Source organism: Suillus bovinus (assembly GCF_016758785.1).
Source record: "Suillus bovinus strain UH-Sbo-P2 chromosome Unknown EDB93scaffold_82, whole genome shotgun sequence".
Classification (NCBI taxonomy): domain Eukaryota; kingdom Fungi; phylum Basidiomycota; class Agaricomycetes; order Boletales; family Suillaceae; genus Suillus; species Suillus bovinus.
Genome location: NW_024542138.1, coordinates 65,392 through 82,693, shown reverse-complemented (window position 1 = coordinate 82,693; position 17,302 = coordinate 65,392). Strand labels below are relative to the sequence as shown.

General features: G+C 45.6%; 5 protein-coding genes across 5 annotated transcripts; 3 read left to right on the top strand and 2 right to left on the bottom strand.

Moving 5' to 3' along the window:
• Window positions 1–168: 168 nt before the first annotated feature.
• Window positions 169–1,918, top strand: EDB93DRAFT_1107627 (uncharacterized protein; the record flags this gene model as incomplete). Its single annotated transcript, XM_041447748.1, has 2 exons — window positions 169–378; window positions 440–1,918. 2 exons carry the CDS (start codon window positions 169–171, stop codon window positions 1,916–1,918), a joined length of 1,689 nt encoding a protein of 562 aa, XP_041303069.1.
• Window positions 1,919–2,946: 1,028 nt separating this feature from the next.
• Window positions 2,947–4,092, top strand: EDB93DRAFT_1254920 (uncharacterized protein; the record flags this gene model as incomplete). The annotated part of the gene is made up of 4 exons (XM_041453700.1): window positions 2,947–3,261; window positions 3,312–3,518; window positions 3,553–3,696; window positions 3,745–4,092. The coding sequence occupies 4 exons, from the start codon at window positions 2,947–2,949 to the stop codon at window positions 4,090–4,092; spliced, it is 1,014 nt and encodes a 337-aa protein (XP_041303068.1).
• A 326-nt stretch (window positions 4,093–4,418) lies between these two features.
• Window positions 4,419–6,681, bottom strand: EDB93DRAFT_1107625 (uncharacterized protein; the record flags this gene model as incomplete). Its single annotated transcript, XM_041447747.1, has 15 exons — window positions 4,419–4,487; window positions 4,590–4,704; window positions 4,990–5,096; window positions 5,125–5,159; window positions 5,224–5,267; window positions 5,335–5,443; window positions 5,617–5,751; window positions 5,803–5,862; window positions 6,033–6,064; window positions 6,187–6,215; window positions 6,281–6,319; window positions 6,376–6,390; window positions 6,444–6,463; window positions 6,514–6,546; window positions 6,609–6,681. The coding sequence occupies 15 exons, from the start codon at window positions 6,679–6,681 to the stop codon at window positions 4,419–4,421; spliced, it is 915 nt and encodes a 304-aa protein (XP_041303067.1).
• Window positions 6,682–8,319: 1,638 nt separating this feature from the next.
• EDB93DRAFT_886387 (uncharacterized protein) lies at window positions 8,320–11,244 on the bottom strand. Its single transcript, XM_041457820.1, has 14 exons — window positions 10,990–11,244; window positions 10,394–10,935; window positions 10,296–10,328; window positions 10,227–10,246; window positions 10,157–10,171; window positions 10,059–10,097; window positions 9,970–9,998; window positions 9,900–9,913; window positions 9,812–9,847; window positions 9,570–9,629; window positions 9,382–9,516; window positions 9,092–9,326; window positions 8,977–9,031; window positions 8,320–8,921 (listed from the first exon to the last, which is right to left on the bottom strand). Exons 2-14 carry the CDS (start codon window positions 10,749–10,751, stop codon window positions 8,718–8,720), a joined length of 1,233 nt encoding a protein of 410 aa, XP_041303066.1. The 5' UTR covers window positions 10,752–10,935; window positions 10,990–11,244; the 3' UTR covers window positions 8,320–8,717.
• Window positions 11,245–15,413: 4,169 nt separating this feature from the next.
• On the top strand, window positions 15,414–17,213 carry EDB93DRAFT_886046 (uncharacterized protein). Its single transcript, XM_041457819.1, has 12 exons — window positions 15,414–15,592; window positions 15,643–15,662; window positions 15,715–15,729; window positions 15,784–15,822; window positions 15,878–15,906; window positions 15,965–15,978; window positions 16,031–16,066; window positions 16,239–16,298; window positions 16,357–16,491; window positions 16,548–16,779; window positions 16,836–16,893; window positions 16,950–17,213. The coding sequence occupies exons 1-12, from the start codon at window positions 15,517–15,519 to the stop codon at window positions 17,151–17,153; spliced, it is 918 nt and encodes a 305-aa protein (XP_041303065.1). The 5' UTR covers window positions 15,414–15,516; the 3' UTR covers window positions 17,154–17,213.
• Window positions 17,214–17,302: the final 89 nt, after the last annotated feature.

Sequence of the window (17,302 nt, the reverse complement as noted above, 5' to 3'; positions counted from 1 at the left end):
GCGCACAAGGGAGCTGCCGGTCGAGTAAATTATGCCATGACCTCCACAATGGACACACCCACCCGACAAAAAAACACCAGAAGACCTGTGGGTCTGTAGATCTTTGTGGGCTTGGCTATATAAGAGGCGTTGAGGTTGAGCATTACGCATTACCAACAACTTTTACTCATGCATCGCTGTTTTGAATCCGACGATATCATTTATGCTGTGTTGGAACACGTCAAGTCCTCTGGGACGGACTTGGTAAACGTAGCAATGACATGCACCAGGCTGGCAGGCCCCGCCCTCAATATCCTCTGGTCCGAACAGTCAAGTTTGGGACCCCTCATTATGTGTCTACCGAAAGACACCTGGGAGATCACAAGGGATCGGATCATCGTAAGTCAAGTATGCCATTCGAGTCTTGACAGGACAATGCTCACCGTATCCCTATTTGCAGAATTTTCGCAGAGAGCCAAGTCCCATTGAGTGGGATCGCCTCAGCCTGAACGCATCGAGAGTACGCCGGCTTGTTGCTGATAGATCCGGTCACGCGTTTTTCCCGCAACTACAACCCAGCGATCATGTCATACAGAGGCTTTTCAAGCGATTCCATCCTGTCACACTCTTCCCGAACCTATGCGCATTGGATTTCGAGGCCGTATTTCATCGTCTGGATTGTAGTACAAAATTATTCGTACTTCGGCAGTTCATTTCGCCTGGATTGGAAGCGCTCCAGTTCGATGTACCTGACGTCCTGACGCATGAAGCAGAGCAATTGTTTGCTGTTCTTCCCGCAGAAGCATACAACCTGCGCCAACTGTCAATATGGGCGGGCCATGGTAATACACCTTTTACAGTCCCTCCGATCCTGGGAAAGCTGCCAAAGTTGATGATGTTGACCATTTTCGCAATCGATGTGTCCCTGACGAGGCAGACGATCACCAATATCCAGCATGCGTGGTGTCTTAAAACCCTCAGGCTTACTTTGTGCGGAACCTCCTTTGACAAGGGTGATACGTCGCTTGAATTACCTAGTCTCGAAAACCTCTATCTTTCTGGCGATTCCTTACCACAGTGCGCACACTTCGTTCGTCAAATCACCACTCGGCAACTATCGTGCATCGATATCACGTACTACAAATCTGCTTGCTCGACCATAATCGCCCCGTTTATAGAATCTTTGTCGAAGTCGTGCCAAAATCCTGGATTCTTGAAGCAGATATGGCTGGCCGACGCATCAATTGTGAAGCGTATTCATGCTGAACCTGCCATCCCGCTTTCCTCTGAAATCTTCCGGCCCTTGCTCAAGTTCAACAAGTTGTTGTCTGTCAAATTTATTGGCATCGGAAATTACAGCCTCGACGATGAGTTCATTCGTGATGTCGCAGTTGCCTGGCCGAGTATTCAGGAATTGAAGTTCGCCGCCTCAAGAAGACGTGCCGATTGTACCGTCAGCTTTACCGCCATGATGTCACTGGCGTCAAGGTGCAAATCGCTGCATACCTTACATCTGACGTTCGATGCTACACGGCCGACGATAATTCCTCGAGCATCGGACGGGACCGAGCAGCTTTGGCCCACGCAAACCGCCCTTCACAAGCTGCATCTTGGGTACTCTGTCGTGTCGCCGGATGCGCGTATACCATATTTCCTAAGCGAGGTATTTCCAAATCTACTGGATTTCGACTGGTATCAAAACCTTGGGGGTATCCATGATATACGATCACCACTCCGAGATGCATTGTACGAACTAAGGGTACTGCGGAACTTGTTTGACCCTGACGACGAATGGGATCAGGAAGACGACTTGGATCCGTGGAATTCAGATGAAGACGTCTTCGATCATGAAGCGTGGAATTCAAGTGAAGAGGAATTGGATTTTGAAGCGTGGAATCCAGATGACGGTGGATGGATCCCAATATTCAGCGAGCACTAGAGATAGGACTCGATGAGTGCTGTACAACGTTAGAGAGGAGTGTAAGTATCGTGGTGTACGAGACTCACCCCCAGTCGTGCATAAGAGACTGGGGGATGCCCGTAGTGAATGTATTGTATTGTAGTCGGTGTTACTATGTATGGTATTTACGTCGACGATAGTGAGCGTCGAGTGAATCAGAACAAAGGAACAACTATGTACTCCGTCGGCGGGTTGATTTCCAACAACTGGATGTGAGGAACATAATTAAGAAGATCCATCGTAACGCACTTGAGGTTGTATTTATACTGGAGCGATATAGCTGCTGTATACGTCTACTTTGTCATGCTTGTATTCCTGGTGTTAGTGTATCCCGAAAGCAGCAACACTTCGAAAACAGTAAATCATGCGGTGGTGTACGCCTACTAGTAATGACAACCATTCATTAATTATAAGTTGTTTCATTTAACTAGGCTTATGCTAGGGGCCATAATCAGGGCCGCCGCTGCAATGTGTGCTGAAGATCTATCGTTCGCCGTGCTGGGCACATGAAAAGTCCTGTCTTAAAAATGACCTCTTCGGACTGTCTGATAAAGATGTATCCACCACAACGGTCTGCAGATGAAGGAGAGGATTTAGAAATCACGAAAGTGGAGCATAAGGACAGAAGTCAGGCAAAGGAAAGCTGTAGCAGGCTGTAGGAGTGAAAGCGGAAGGTCACGCGCACGAGTGGGTGGTTATGCGAGGATCCGAGATATAAATCTCGCTGTCAACGTAATAATATTGTCCTGAATTCCAACCACAATGTTGTTGTTGTTAACCGAGTCAACAGTCTTTTACTGGAATCTTGTGAATGAACGCATCAGTGACTCAAAGGATGCGTGTAGCACTGACACCGTTTCAGCATGGATACAAGGAGTTCATGAACCTAGACCAACTATTAATTTAAACTTTGCAGGTGACAAACGAGCTGCAGAAGTATGTCTGGTAATTCATCTTGCGCGTCATGCTTACCATCTCGTCAGACCGATGTGGATGCGGTTCACAGCATGCCTCCAGCCAAGCGCATGAAAACAGCGACTGTGCGCGAGGAGAAATTGCCACCAGACGCTACCACTGGCATAGGACTTTTGACTACTATACGACACGAGACTATTAGCTTGGACCTCCCCGCCAGCTGCTCAGACAATAATACCTGGCATGGTGTATTCCTCCCGACTATTGCACATGCTGCTGGCGGAGAGAACATCGATCCATGGTTCATTGACGATAACAGTCTGATCACAATCCTTCTGAAAGCCTGGAGGGTTGTGTACGCAGGGAAACCTTCATTGAAACACTGCATTGATGCAGTTTTTCATGCGGTACGTCTCACAAGCGCAAGTAGTTGACTATTGATCATTCTTGAATACAGTCCAAGCGAGCGTTGTATCGGTGGCGCGCTGGATTTGGATCTGCTGCCATGATGATGACCACGAACGTCATGTCATCTAATCCTGCTGCATTTTTGACTTATGAGCAACGCTCCGCGTTTGCCAAGTATTATCTTTATAAAAACCGGTTTCTTTTCAAGAACGATTCTTCTAACGACAAGAAGTTTGGGAAAGCCGGGCTACCTGTTGTGCTTAGTTTATCCTAACATTCCTGTCGCTTAGGAGTGGACAGGGATGTGGCAATCGCCGTCCATACTGCAAATATTTGCGGCCCACCTCGATTACACTCGAGGTCGTGTGTCCGTCGAAGCTCTCGGAAGCGAAGAGCAACTCAGTCGAGTAGCACTTGCGCTCTCTGCAGCAGCGGTAAGCTACATGATAATCTTGTTACCCTATTGTACTAAATGTTGTTAGGTTAAGCGCACATTGCGTCTCCTTTCAACCGGAGAGATGAGTTTTGAGGTCACAACTGCAGTTGCGAAAGGCAAGAAAAAGGTCATACGAAAGAGTGAGACTCAGGCCTCGAACAGTGACTTATGGAAAGTTATGATAAGCAACAATGAGGACTTCTCCGAGTCGCTATGGGGGTATGATAGCCGTATGTTTCTGACAGCAATCAACCGCATACCCGCAGAAAATATGCTGGAAATTGAGAAGAGCGCAGAACCATTCATGGCAACCGCCACTGACCACACAGAGATAAATAGTGTGGATGATATTGATATTGATGCAGAGTACGTCGATCTCTTGAATTTCCGATGAAGGTGAGTACTTGAGTCCCGTTTTATGAGAAGTAATGACCAGCGGAAATACAGACCCGCTAGTCAACTTCGTTGTTCATCACCCTCAGTCACCGTTCCAGCATGCCCTTGTCGCCTACATATAATCCAGTCGCCTCTCTCCTTAATCCTCATTTTCTTTGTTATGGATCTATTTTACCTCATCGTGCATACTACTTAACCTTACCACCACTCAAATCCATCTTAATCACTGCAAGCTTTGTATGATATTTTAGTAGTATACCAAGACGCTGCCGGAGCTGTGCGAGGAGATGAACTTTGAAGACCGACTCGCGCGAGAAGGCGATATCAGATAGGGAGCAGGAAGTGAAAGCTGGGCTGGTCTTGCAGGTGGGCTTCAGGCTTCGAATTGACATCCTGAACGATGTGTGTCCATAATCTAATTGCTCCTTCGTACTTCACTCAAAAATAGCCTATTATCTGATACATCTCTATACATTCCCTGCTTCCATCACTCACCTTTACCATTATAACTCCTGTCATGAGGCGCCTCAAATGCTCCCTCTCCTCCACAGTCGGAACGTTCCAATTCCAATCACTTGTTACTTCATTCTCAAACTTCATCGAGTAGCAGCTTAACATTTTGGGTGTCGCTTAGATGTAAGACTCTTACGCATGAATATCGAGTAAGAAGGAACTGAAAAATTGTGCCTGAACCCATCATCATTCTAGCATTGGTCACTCTCGATCTTCCCTGATACGCTCGAAAGGTGGGCAGCTACTACCTCTAGAGATGCAACAAGAACGCATAAATCTAATCCAATTCTTTTGTTCCCTGCAGAGGCCCGATGCTCGTAATGTAATTCATATTGAACGTCTCCTGTGTTACACACTAATGCTAGTTGACACATGTACACACTCTTGGAAAGCGATTGAAATCATGCTAGGTCCTGCATCGGCGTCGATCATGAGCTGAGCGTGATATTCTCGAACACCGAGGATCAGGCGTGGTCCCAGCACAGTTGACTGCACGATGATGAATATTTCAAAAAACCCAAAATAAAACAGCCCTGTTGGAGAATATGGATCCTATGGAAAATTATGCATCAATGAAGCGAGGTTGTATGCAGAGGTCAGCGACACATTAGCGTACCTCGTGCATCGTTGGCGAAAAATAACGGAGAGAGAAGCAAAAAACTAGCACAACACTGGTATGCGCAGAACATCAATGGAAAATATGACTATGTTCACGCTATCGGCTTACCTCACAAAGTAACTCATGTGAGTTTTCATTAACACCGTGAAACAGTCCCCAATGATACCTCCCGCGGAGTGTTGTCGCAATTCACGGAAGTGCTTTAAAGCAATCCAGACTGAAAGACACAGTGTAAAGACCTCCCACACGGCGATGAGCATCCAAGGGATGTTGTCCAAAATTTTGGGATTTTGGACAACGCACTGATAGGTGCCAGAGAGAATGACTTGCTCTGGTATTTACTAATTAGCCTGAGGCACTCAAAACCTTCGATCAATAATTGAAGCTTACCCGCTGAAATATACCTCATATTTATTATGAGCATCACTATGTTGGCGACATTGATGGCCACAAAGACAACAACGAGGAGCACCAGAACGTTTCTGGATCGTTGATACATGGCATGCAGACGAGCAATCATGATAACTTTGCATAATATTTCAGTCAAGTTAAGGTATCGCAACTGTGTAGGCTCACCACCAAGTAATGCAATTAGGATCCACATTATCCAATATAGCGCGAAGTACATGTAAAGGCCTGGCACATCCCGTCAGTGATAATCTTCAGAGGATCATACGCTCCAAAGAAACTCACAACTGTAGCAAATAATTACGGTGGATCAACAAGTTGTCCAAGATTGTCGCTCACCCCTACACGATACCGATTAGACGAACACGGAAGGGAAGACATCAGTACGGAATGCTCACTGCATCGTTTAGCGGTATTATCTGAACAGCCACTGTATGCCACTGGTCAGAAGCAACAAACAATGTATATGATGAGACGAACTCTGTATGTTCATGCTGATTGTGAGAGATGAGCGATCAGAAAAAACACCGGATCTTAGTTTTCGAAACATACCCAACATATATTAATCCAACGTAGCGCACCTAGGATATCATCAGATCAGCTCAACTTGTTAAGCACACTTGTAGCACTTGCACAAGCTACATACAGTGAGATACAGGACGGTCATCAGGGACCAGCGTTGCTTCTGTCGCAGACGTATGATATCGTTATGTCGTTCTTTGGACATAGAACTCTGCTCACCAAAATCAATTCAATCTATGAAAACTATTCTTAGAGAAATGGCTGCTCCGGTAATGGCATTCACTTACCTCTTGTCCGAATGCAAGAACTGGAGAAACCGTCAGGATGTCAATAACTCTTTCACATAATCTTGCTCACCCCAATCGTATATTACCCCGATCGAGGCAGCAACTGCAAAATACAGTGAGGGTTAGATCGGTATATCATCCGACTGGCTCTCTGCTAGCACAGACCTATAAAATAGCTGGAAATAATATGTGAATTGATGAGCGGCCACCAACTAGGATCGCTTGAGATGATGGCCATATTATTAAAGGATGTGAGTGAGCGAGTGGTGGACTTGGTAGGCGTATGATGATGACATTTGTACCAGCCATGCCAGCTTTTATTGTCAGCATGAGTATCGTATAGATAATATTCATCCATCCCTTGGTTACACTGAAGTAAGGGTTTTGCCATGATAAAAACAATGACTCACAGCCATGCACTGGAACATGACGTTCGAAGAAAAAAGTGAACATCCTAATTTCGGCGACTGACTTGTTCCATCCACCTAACTCGTTTGCGCACTCCTGGATCTCCGGTTATGAAAGCCATACCAGTTCCCAGTAAATCATGCCAGTTTCGGATCGATAAAGAGATAGAGAGAATTGGAGTGCCTGCAGGCAAGACACATTGACATGGTATTTTTAGTCTAGAGAGGCCGAGTCGTGCCGCGTACCAGCATATGAAATATTATTGGTGGAAGTGGGAAGAACAAGTGCAGGGGGCAGAACTACTTGGGGTTAGTTCTGCCGATTGTAGTTCAATTGTATCTCCGGCAGAACTTGACAAAACTTTAGGCTGTCTAGACTATCATGTGATGTACTGCTTACGACATTTCTAATAGATAGCATCAATAATTAGCATCAATAATGCCTCATCCATATGCATCATCCTCACCATTGTAATGGACGATCTTCAACTTCACCTAGAATCGTATCCTTAGTTCGGCCGGATCGAACTCGTCAAATCCCCTCGACGAGTTCATGTTTCATAAATGCTCTGAACTTCTTCGGTTCTTTTCAACCCTTCGGGAGCTGCATGTAAACATCGTTAGGCGAGATACTTTCTGGACCGACAAACAGGTAATTTGTATCACGAGGCTCGAGAGAGAGAGAGGGAGAGGTGTCCACATGAAGTCGGATGCTGCAGTCTCGACACAAGTGTGCATGTAAACATGTCCATTGCCGCTGGCGGCGCTGTGTTTCGAAGATTTGCACAAATTTTGCTCAGTGTTCAATTAAAAGGTTACCCCATCACATGGATTGAAATCCGAGACTTAGACTGTGCACTCTACTTTGCTGCATGGCCTGCAATTGAGAGAATCGTCGCAGCAAAGACCTTGAGCACCTGAGTACCAGTGAATTTCGGAATTGATTGGATGTCCTTAGCACACACCATGTTTACTTTAGGGACGTTCGGTTTTCAAATCACCTCTCTGCGAGTCTCGGATATACTAAAGTTTTGCCGTCCTGCAGTGAGTTCTGTCACGGACCAGGGATAACCACTTTTGCCGGACCGGTTGTCAAATTTCCCGAGTTCTACCAACAACACCAGACCTGGTCCTGGTCCCGAAGAGCGTAGTAGTAGGTAAGTAACCGGTTCACTGTAGGCTGCCACTGGCTGTGCACCATGTGCAATCAAACCCGCCTCAGAAATCGCTTCATTCAAGTTAGACTCGAGTCACTCGACACCAAGTGCGCTTTCGAACTCCGACGTCAGCACCACGTCTGACTTTGAAGCTCTATCTGGACTCTGGAGGCGAAATAAATAACTCGGAGTCAGATGCCTTCAACGCTGACCGGCCGCAGTGCCAAACCCTTCGCAGGGTTACCCCAAGCATTTCATGATCCCAATTCTAAAACGATTGATGGTGCTGCAGCACTAGATCTGCTTGGGCTCAACGAAGTAGCCTGATCAACGAACAAAGTCGTGCTAAAGGTGCTCAATGCGTAAACCTGGAGCGGCTAGGGTGAACTGAAGTACACTGGCACTACTATAGTGGTTGGTCACTTCTCAATACAAGCTCACCGAAACACCCATCTTGCAGCAATGGCATGAGGGGCGAACGGACCGAACGGACCTTCACGAGCCATGATAGAACTACCAAGATCGCACGCATGAACCTTTGCGTTGGGGAGGGAACTCTACTCGTAGTTCGTCAAGTCTTCCTGTATGGCATACATCTATTTCGCAACACCGAATAGCTTAAATGAGTACCACAACAAAACCTGGAATAAATAAAAACACCCTGCAAACTACCTGCCTATCGCCAAAAAAAACCACATCAAGAACCTTAGCTACACGCTACTACTAGTTTCCACATGAACATGTTCCTGGAAAGCAATCGAAGTCATGGTGCTTGTTGTATCGGAGTCAGCCACGAGCTTGGCGTTGTATTCTCGAACATCAAGGATGAGGCGTGGTCCAAGTACAGACAGCTGCACCACCCCAAAGATTTCAGCTAAACCAAGATAAATTTGGACGTCCAAGGAAAGCAAGTCCTAGAGCTTTGATGAATCATGGTCTCACGTAGAGGTCAGTGACAGATCGGCATACCGCTAAAAGGGTTGGAGAGAATAAACCAATATGTAAGCAAGCAATCACAAGGAAGCTAACAGTACATGCACAACGTGAGCAGAGCAAGAGAACAACATTCACATTATGAGCTCACCTCGCAAAGTAACTGACATGAGTTTTCATTAACACTGTGAAACAATCCCCAATAACACTTCCTGTTGAGTGTTGTCGAAGTTCACGGAAGTGCTTTACAGCAATCCAGACTGCGAGACACAGCGCAAAGACCTCCCACACAGTGGCAAGTATCCAAGTCATGGAAGCCAGAAATAGGAAATCTCCAGTATAGCCAACCGTGCACTGATAGGTGCCAGAGAGAATGATTTCCTCCGCTATTTATCAATGAGTATGGTGCAGTTAGATCTTTCGTACATAATTAAAACTTACCCGTTGAAATTTCCATCATTTGTATTGCGACCATGATTACGTTGGCAATTCTGATGGCCAGAAAGATAACAACGAGAAATATCAGCACCTTTCTGGATCGCTGATACATGGCATGCAACCGAGTAATCATGATGACTTGGATGTTGTCTCAATCAAGCCAATCAATATCACGGAAGTGTGTAGCTCACCACCTAGTATTATTTGTGCAGCCTCACTCGTCCAGTCTACTGTGACGCCCATGATAAGGCCTGACCAATCGAGCAACATTAGTGATGAGTGTCAGAGGTCAGAGGACCACAGGCTCGAAACAAACTCACAGCTGTGGGAGTCGTTATATTGAACCAACGAGTTGTTCGAGAATCTCACTCACCCCTACATGGTAATCCAGTTGGTTGAACGGGAATGGAAGGAAGTCATTGGTGTGAAACACGCACTGCATTTGTCGTTGAAATTGTTGGATTACTGACTGTATGCTGCCCGTCACAAGAAAGAAACAGAGTCCATGGGAGGAGACATACCCAACATGTTCATCCTGATTGTGAGATAGGTAATGAGCATAACGCAAATGGCATAGGAGTCGAAACGTACACAGAATACCCTATTCCAACATATCGTAGCTAGGATATGTTAACGTCAGTACTGTTTGCTGGTCACGCCCGAAAACGGAAGCTACATACAAGTAGATACATAGCAGTCATCAAGGACCAGCGTTGCCTCTGTCGCAAATTAGTTGTGGTATTTTCACATTCTTCTTTTGATGTGGGAGTCCGCGCACCCAAACTAGTTCCACCTAAAAAAATGTCAGTGAGATGGCTGCTCCTGCTAGTGTAATGACGTCGACCTACCTCTTGTCCGAATGCTACTCCTAGAAATTCCATAATGTCAGTGGTCTTTTCATACTTGAAATTTCTCACCCCAATCGTATATTACCGCAGCACAGGCAGCAACTGCGAAACCACAGCCAATATTAATCGAATCATTACGGTCATCATGCAGCTGGCTTTGAACAGACCTGTAAAATAGCTGCTAATAATATTCGCATTGATGACCGGCCACCAACTGGGATCGTTCAAGACTTGGCTCATAGTATTAGAAGATGGGTGTGAGCGAGAGAACTTGGTGAACGTATAACGATGGCATTCGAGCTTAATATACCACCATACAGCACTTAAGTTGCCGAAATGAAATCTGAGGGATGATATTTCATTGATCAAAGTAAATGTTTCAGCATAAGTTGTAAAAAGGAAATCTGCATCCAGGGATATACCGACGAGATCAAAGCGGAAGTTGTTGGTAAAATCGCAAAGCAGTGACTCACGCGGAATGTTGAATGCCGCGAAAGATCGAACTGTTCGTAATCTTGGCAGCATGACAGTATCCTAGCTACAGCAGAAAGAGTCTACCGAGTCATGTCATCAAAGATATCGTTTCATTGTTCTAGCAGAGCTTTGAACAGCGCTCAATTGGCAAGTCGCCTTCGTAACAGATCATTCTTTCAAGGTCAGAGAAACTTTGCTGACCTTGAGAGAAATCCACTCTAGTTACGCCCGGAACCTTTCTTCTAAGTCGAAGACGCTGATTGGTACAGATGCAACCAAAAGTACACACACGCGTTGTATCCAATTCCCTATCATAGAACACGATCAATGTGTGTAGCAACCAGGGCAGTCGTACAAAGAATGTGGGAGGTTGTGCAGAGATGGAGAGAAACGGGCGCTTGCACAGATTAAGAACAATCAATGAGAAGGTATGGAAAGGAATGGAGCCTGGAGGCAATATAGGAACGAAAGAGATGACGAACTCGTCGCAGCCTGTTTCAGTGTTTGAGTCCAGTGAATGACCCGTGGGAATTTTTAGTGACCTCTTGCGAGAAATTGAGAAATTATCATTTTCAAATTTTTGACTGCAGTCCAGAAACGTCGCTCACATTCTACAGCTCCGTGACACCTTCACTCAAGCAATAGCTTATTATCTGACAGATACCCATCTCCTGCACTCATTCACCTTGGCCATCATAACTTCTGTCAGCATCCGCCTTAAATGCATATGACAAGGTTCACTCATCCGCAGTCGTTTTCACGCCATTCCGTTGCCACCTCAGGCTTCATTCTCCGACTCTATCGAATACAAGATCAACATTTTGGGCGTCACGCAGATGTAGAAAACTTGGAAGAGGCTTTAGGCTGCGCCTGAACCAACCATCGTTCTCAAGGCATGTCACTCTCGGTCTTCCTTGATACGCTAAAAAGTTCCGCACGGCGAGCAGCTAGTACTAACTGTAGTGATGCAACAAGAACGCATAGATATAATCAAATTGTCTTGTTCCCCGCAGAGCCTCGACACTTGTACTGTAATTCATATTGAACGTCTCTACAATGTGTTACACACTATTGCTAGTTGAAATATGCACACACTCTTGGAAAACGGCTGAAATCATGCTAAGTCCTGCATCGGCGTCGATCATGAGCTTAGCGTGATATTCTCGAACACCGAGGATCAGGCGTGGTCCCAGCACAGCTGACTGCACAATGACGAATATTTCAAGAACACCAAAATAGATCAGAAATGTTGGAGAATATGGATCCTATGGGAAATGATGCATCAATGAAGCGAGGCTGCATGCAGAGGTCAGTGACACATTAGTGTACCTTGTGTATCGGCGAAAAATAACCGAGAGAGAAGCAAAAACTTACAACAACACTGGCATGTGCAGAACATCATGACTACCTTCACGCTATCGGCTCACCTCATAAAGTAACTCATGTGAGTTTTCATTAACACCGTGAAACAGTTCCCAATGATAACTCCCGCGGAGTGTTGTTGCAATTCACGGAAGTGCTTTAGAGCGATCCGGACTGCAAGACACAGTGTGAAGACCTCCCACACAGCGACGAGTATGGAAGCGATGGTGCCCAAATGTTTGGGATTGTAAACGGCGCACTGATAGGTGCCAGAGAGAATGACTTGCTCTGGTATTTATCAATGAGCCTGAGGCACTCAAAGTATTTGATCCATGATTGAAGCTTACCTGCTAAAATATGCCTCATGTTTATTGTGAGCATCACTGTATTGGCGACATTGATGGCCACGAAGACAACAACGAGGAGTACCAGCACCTTTCTCGATCGCTGATACATGGCATGTAACCGAGCAATCATGATGACTTTGCATGATATCTCAGTCAGTCAGATATCACTGAGGTATCGCAATTGCGTAGGCTCACCACCAAATACCGCAATTAGGATCCACATCGTCCAATATAGTGCAAAGTACAAGTAAAGGCCTGGCACATCCAGTCAATGATAAACTTCAGAGAATCGCACACTCCAAAAAACTCACAACTGGAGCACACGATTATGGCGGATCACATCAGGGAAACGTAATTTGCTACGAAGTGCTTTGTAGCACTCTGTAGCACCCTGTCACACTCTGTAGCGCGATACTTCCCGCTGATGCAGCAAGCTGTCCAAGAATGTCGCTCACCCCTACATGATAATCGATCAGACGGGCACGGATGGGAAGACGTCAGTATATAATGCTCACTGCATCTTTTAGCGGTATTATCTGGACAGCCACTGTATGCCACTGGTCAGAAGCAACAAACAATGTATATGATGAGACGAACTCTGTATGCTCATGCTGATGGTGAGAAATGAGCGATCAGCATAACACCGGATCATAGCGTTCAAAACATACGTAACATATATTAATCCAACATAGCGCACCTAGGATATCGTCAGATCAGCTCAAATCGTTAAGCACAGTTATGGCACAAGCCACATACAGTGAGATACAGGACGGTCATCAGGGACCAGCGTTGCTTCTGTCGCAGATTGATGATATTATGTCGTTCTTTGGACATGAGATTCTGCTCACCCAAATCAATTCGACCTATGAAACCTATTATTAGAGAAATGGCTGCTCCGGTAATGGTATTCACTTACCTCTTGTCCGAATGCAAGAACTGGAGAAACCGTCATGATGTCAATAACTCTTTCATACAATCACAATCTTGCTCACACCAATCGTATATTACCCCGATCGAGGCAGCAACTGGAAAATACAGTGAGGATTAGATCGATATATCACCTATATCACCGTTATCATCCGACTGGCTCTCTGCTAGTACAGACCTATAAAATAGCTGAAAAAAATATGTGAATTGATGAGCGCCCACCAACTGGGATCATTTGAGATTATGGTCATAGCTATTAGGGGATGTGAGCGAGCGAGGGGTGACCTTTGTGGATGTATGATAATGACATTCGTACTAGATATACCACCTTCACGTTTTATTGCCGAAATGACTCGGAGTATCATGTAGATGATATCCGTCTATTACTTGGTTGCACTGAAGTACGGGTTTTTGGCACGATAAGGGTAAAATCAATGATTCACAGCTACGCACTGGAAGCACTAGACTCATGACCGAGTCTACACTGGAAGTTGGAACGTTCAAACAAAACAAAAAAGCGAACATCCTGATTTCGGCAACTAACCTGTTTCCATTACCATTCATCCCAACTCGATGGCGCACCACTGGACCTAAGCCACCAGTTCCTATGTCTATTACGGGTGGAGTAAACCATATCGTGTTGCAAAAGAGAGTGAGAGAGGGTGCCTGCGCGCAAAGATACAAGTATTTGGTCTACCGTGACAGCCTTGGCCGAGTCGTACTGTTGTATCAGCATGTGAAACAATATCGGGAAGAACGTGGTAGTTTCAACACTCCACTGACTGCGCTGATATGGGCCAGTGGATCATGATTCAGCGATCAGATTTCCCTATCAAACGCTGAGCGCTGGGCTTATGTGAGTGTAGGCTATGACGAGATATTCATTAAATCTCCGGACCCGACATCTTAGTAGAGTCACCGGGGCTGAATTCGTTCGACCTGTGCTTAGCCTAGTCACATACAGCATAAGTAGCTGTTGGGAACTCGGACTCGGACTAGCGCGGCCGAGCGCTGTTATGTCAGCTTTGGTTCAAAAGGTCAAAAACAAATCTCAAATGCCATTGTACTGCCAGCGATGGCCCATGGCATGCGAGAATCAAGGAAGAATTTGATTGCACTCTTGAGCTACTAGGGATTGACGAGGCTGATTTTTTATTTTGCTTGTTCAGCGTTTCGTAAAAAAGCACGCAACGTGTGTAGATAGCGAGAGAATAGGCCGCCATAAGTTTCTACTCGTCTTCATGGTAGCAGGTAAGAGGTTGTGCAAAAGGAAAATGCCGAAGATAAAGCTTGATATTACTCAGCTCGTAAACCTTAATGTACAACCACCTGAACTTCTGAGTTTCCCGGGCGACCTAAATATTTTCTTCGTCGAATCGTATAATCTATAAAGTAAGGGATAACGCGAAAGATTGATGGAGGTGATGGGCCTTCGCGTGAAGCTCGCATGGAGGCTACGTTTGCTCGTGTGGATAAGGTGCTCGCACTGTGCAAGCTCACGTGGCAGCCACATTTACTCGCACACAAACTTTATTTAGTTGTTTTGTTCCTCATTTGTTCGGTCAATCATTCAATTTTTGTTGCACAGAATCGCGCTGTCGCGTCAGTTTGTCGTTTGCTTTTGTCGCTGAGTACTATCATCGTTGAATTGAATTTGCCGTGTTTCGCGTCCGATGTGCCATACTTTTGTCAGCGTTCCGACTTAAGAGCTCGAAGTCATCCCACGTGACTTGCAGTGGCATCCCGTTACACATATTTTCTCCTGGGCCTTACCTTGTGCTCGCACCTTACGATCTTCGTGCCTTCAACGTTCAACGTTCATTGTCATTCTCACCGTACCTCTTCAGGGCTAATAGGACGCCTGAGTATATATACATATCATGTACACTCATTTTCAGTAGCAGAATCGGATGCTCTGATTTCCCCGCTCCAAACAGAACAGAACACCTCAAAATCTCTAAACGTCTTGCCATACTCGTCGTCGTTTTACCTCTATACACGTCTCATATCTTTTTCATCTCGTTCGAGTTTCCCTGCCGAACTCATACCAAACCTTACACCTCTCACTCACATACATTCTCTCCCAACATGACCATAGTCTCAAATGATCCGACTTGGTGGCCAACCATCAATGCAAATCGTGTCGGAAGCTATTTTATGTGTTCGTGAAGAGCAATCAGATGTCGAAGCTGACACAATCCAACCTTGGCTACGTTTTCGCAGTTGCCGCCTTTGTTGGAGTGACGTATGATTGCGGTGAGCATAATAAGGTTAAAGGACCGCTGATGTCTTACAAGTATCTTCAGCGCTTACATTTGGACAAGAGGTATGTTAATGCTATGACTGGAACAACCATCTCGCTAAGAATGGTTCTATAGGTCGAATTGGTCTGGGTGAGTAGAGTCTCAGTCAAGGGAACATACACATGAAAGTACACTTAATTACAGAGACAACGTTGGTCGCTAATGACCGTTCTGTATCTCGGTGTATGTAGCTTTCTTGTCGCAATTTCCACATTGTTCTGACTTGAAAGTATTCTAGGTGCGCTACCTTGGAATCTTATATGCTGCGTATGTTCGGAAAGCTAAACAGTCGATGTCGTACTGATCGTCTATCTCTCATACTCAGCCTGACCATCCTTCGTATGTCTCACTACATTCACTGTCTTTGCTTCTTCTGACCGACGGCATACAGTCGCTGCTCCGACCATCTCGCTGTCAGATACAGTGAGTCTTCTGCACAGATTCTATCACCCCCCCTCCGATTAACCGTGGTGCCCTGTAGCAGTGGGTGTATTTTTTACTGACTTGCTGGTTCACTAATGAACGCCACGCTATACTGCCACAGATGTGAGTCTGTTTGGATGTGCTACCCGAGGCTGGTCACTGACTGTTTTCATCAGGCTGGATCGTGTACGTCGTACAGAATTCAACGGGTGTTTTTGTATTTGCGATGCTATTTGGTGAGCTCGCCATTTGCGAGACCTCAGTGATACTAACTTGACTGAAACATACTGCAAGTCATCATCATCACTCGGTTGCATGCTATGTATCAAGGATCCCGAAAGATCCTGATATTTCTCGTTGCCACCTTCTTGGCTATCAACATATTCGACGCAGTGGTACTCATAATGACAACGATAAATACTTCAGGGGGTACGCTTGATTGCGGATGAAAACAAACGTGCATGGGGCTAATTGATGGATACCAGAGGAATTCATTCTATCTGGCACTTATCAGTGCCAGATTAACTATCCGGATGATATCTCACTTCTGAATTCCACTACTTGGATACTCGGAACTGTGTGGGAGGTCCTCGCACTATGTCTCGCAGGTTGGATTGCTGTAAAACACTTCCGTGAGCTGCGACGTTATTCGGCAGAAGGGATTATCGGGGACTGTTTTTCGGTGTTGATCAAAACACACATGGTTTACTTTGCCAGGTAAGCTTATATTGTGATCATCGTTCCCTTTTTCGCTGAAGGATCGGACGTGGTAGCTTTGTTGCTGTTTCTGGCTTCAACCTCATTGTTGATTTATCTCCATCACTTCTAACGGTATGTCAATCTTTCCTTTACCTCAGCATGCGGACCATGGTTCATCATGTTTATAGAGCCAAAATTTTCTAGAAGCTCAGGCTCTTATGGGCTCGCTTCAGATTTTGACAGTCGTGCAGGCGTTTGTGCTGGGACCACGCCTGATTCTTGGCGTTCGAGAATACCACGCTAAGCTCATGGCCGACTCTGACGCAGCATCTGGTATGACCTCAATCGCTTTTCAGGAGCGCGTGCATGTATCGACTAGCAGTAGTGTATGACACACGAAATGTTAATGGTTGTCTGGTGCTCTGCAATAAGCAGGAAATTTTGTTTTTTGTCTCCATCCCAAGCCTTGTCGCAGTATTTGCATACTTAATTATTTGGTATCCCGAAGTAGATTAATATTTCGATGGGACGTTAGTGGCCT

Bases quoted from the DNA above. Each gene is read 5' to 3' on its own strand.
- EDB93DRAFT_886046 (XM_041457819.1), top strand. From the start codon at position 15,517: ATGTCGAAGCTGACACAATCCAACCTTGGCTACGTTTTCGCAGTTGCC. The intron at 16,299-16,356 runs GTGAGCTCGCCA...ACATACTGCAAG, and splicing joins TGTATTTGCGATGCTATTTG to TCATCATCATCACTCGGTTG. The intron at 16,894-16,949 runs GTATGTCAATCT...TCATGTTTATAG, and splicing joins TATCTCCATCACTTCTAACG to AGCCAAAATTTTCTAGAAGC.
- EDB93DRAFT_886387 (XM_041457820.1), bottom strand. From the start codon at position 10,751: ATGCTGCCAAGATTACGAACAGTTCGATCTTTCGCGGCATTCAACATT. The intron at 9,999-10,058 runs GTATGTAGCTTC...AACATATCCTAG, and splicing joins TGACTGCTATGTATCTACTT to CTACGATATGTTGGAATAGG. The intron at 9,630-9,811 runs GTGTTTCACACC...TCGATTGGTCAG, and splicing joins TTCAACGACAAATGCAGTGC to GCCTTATCATGGGCGTCACA.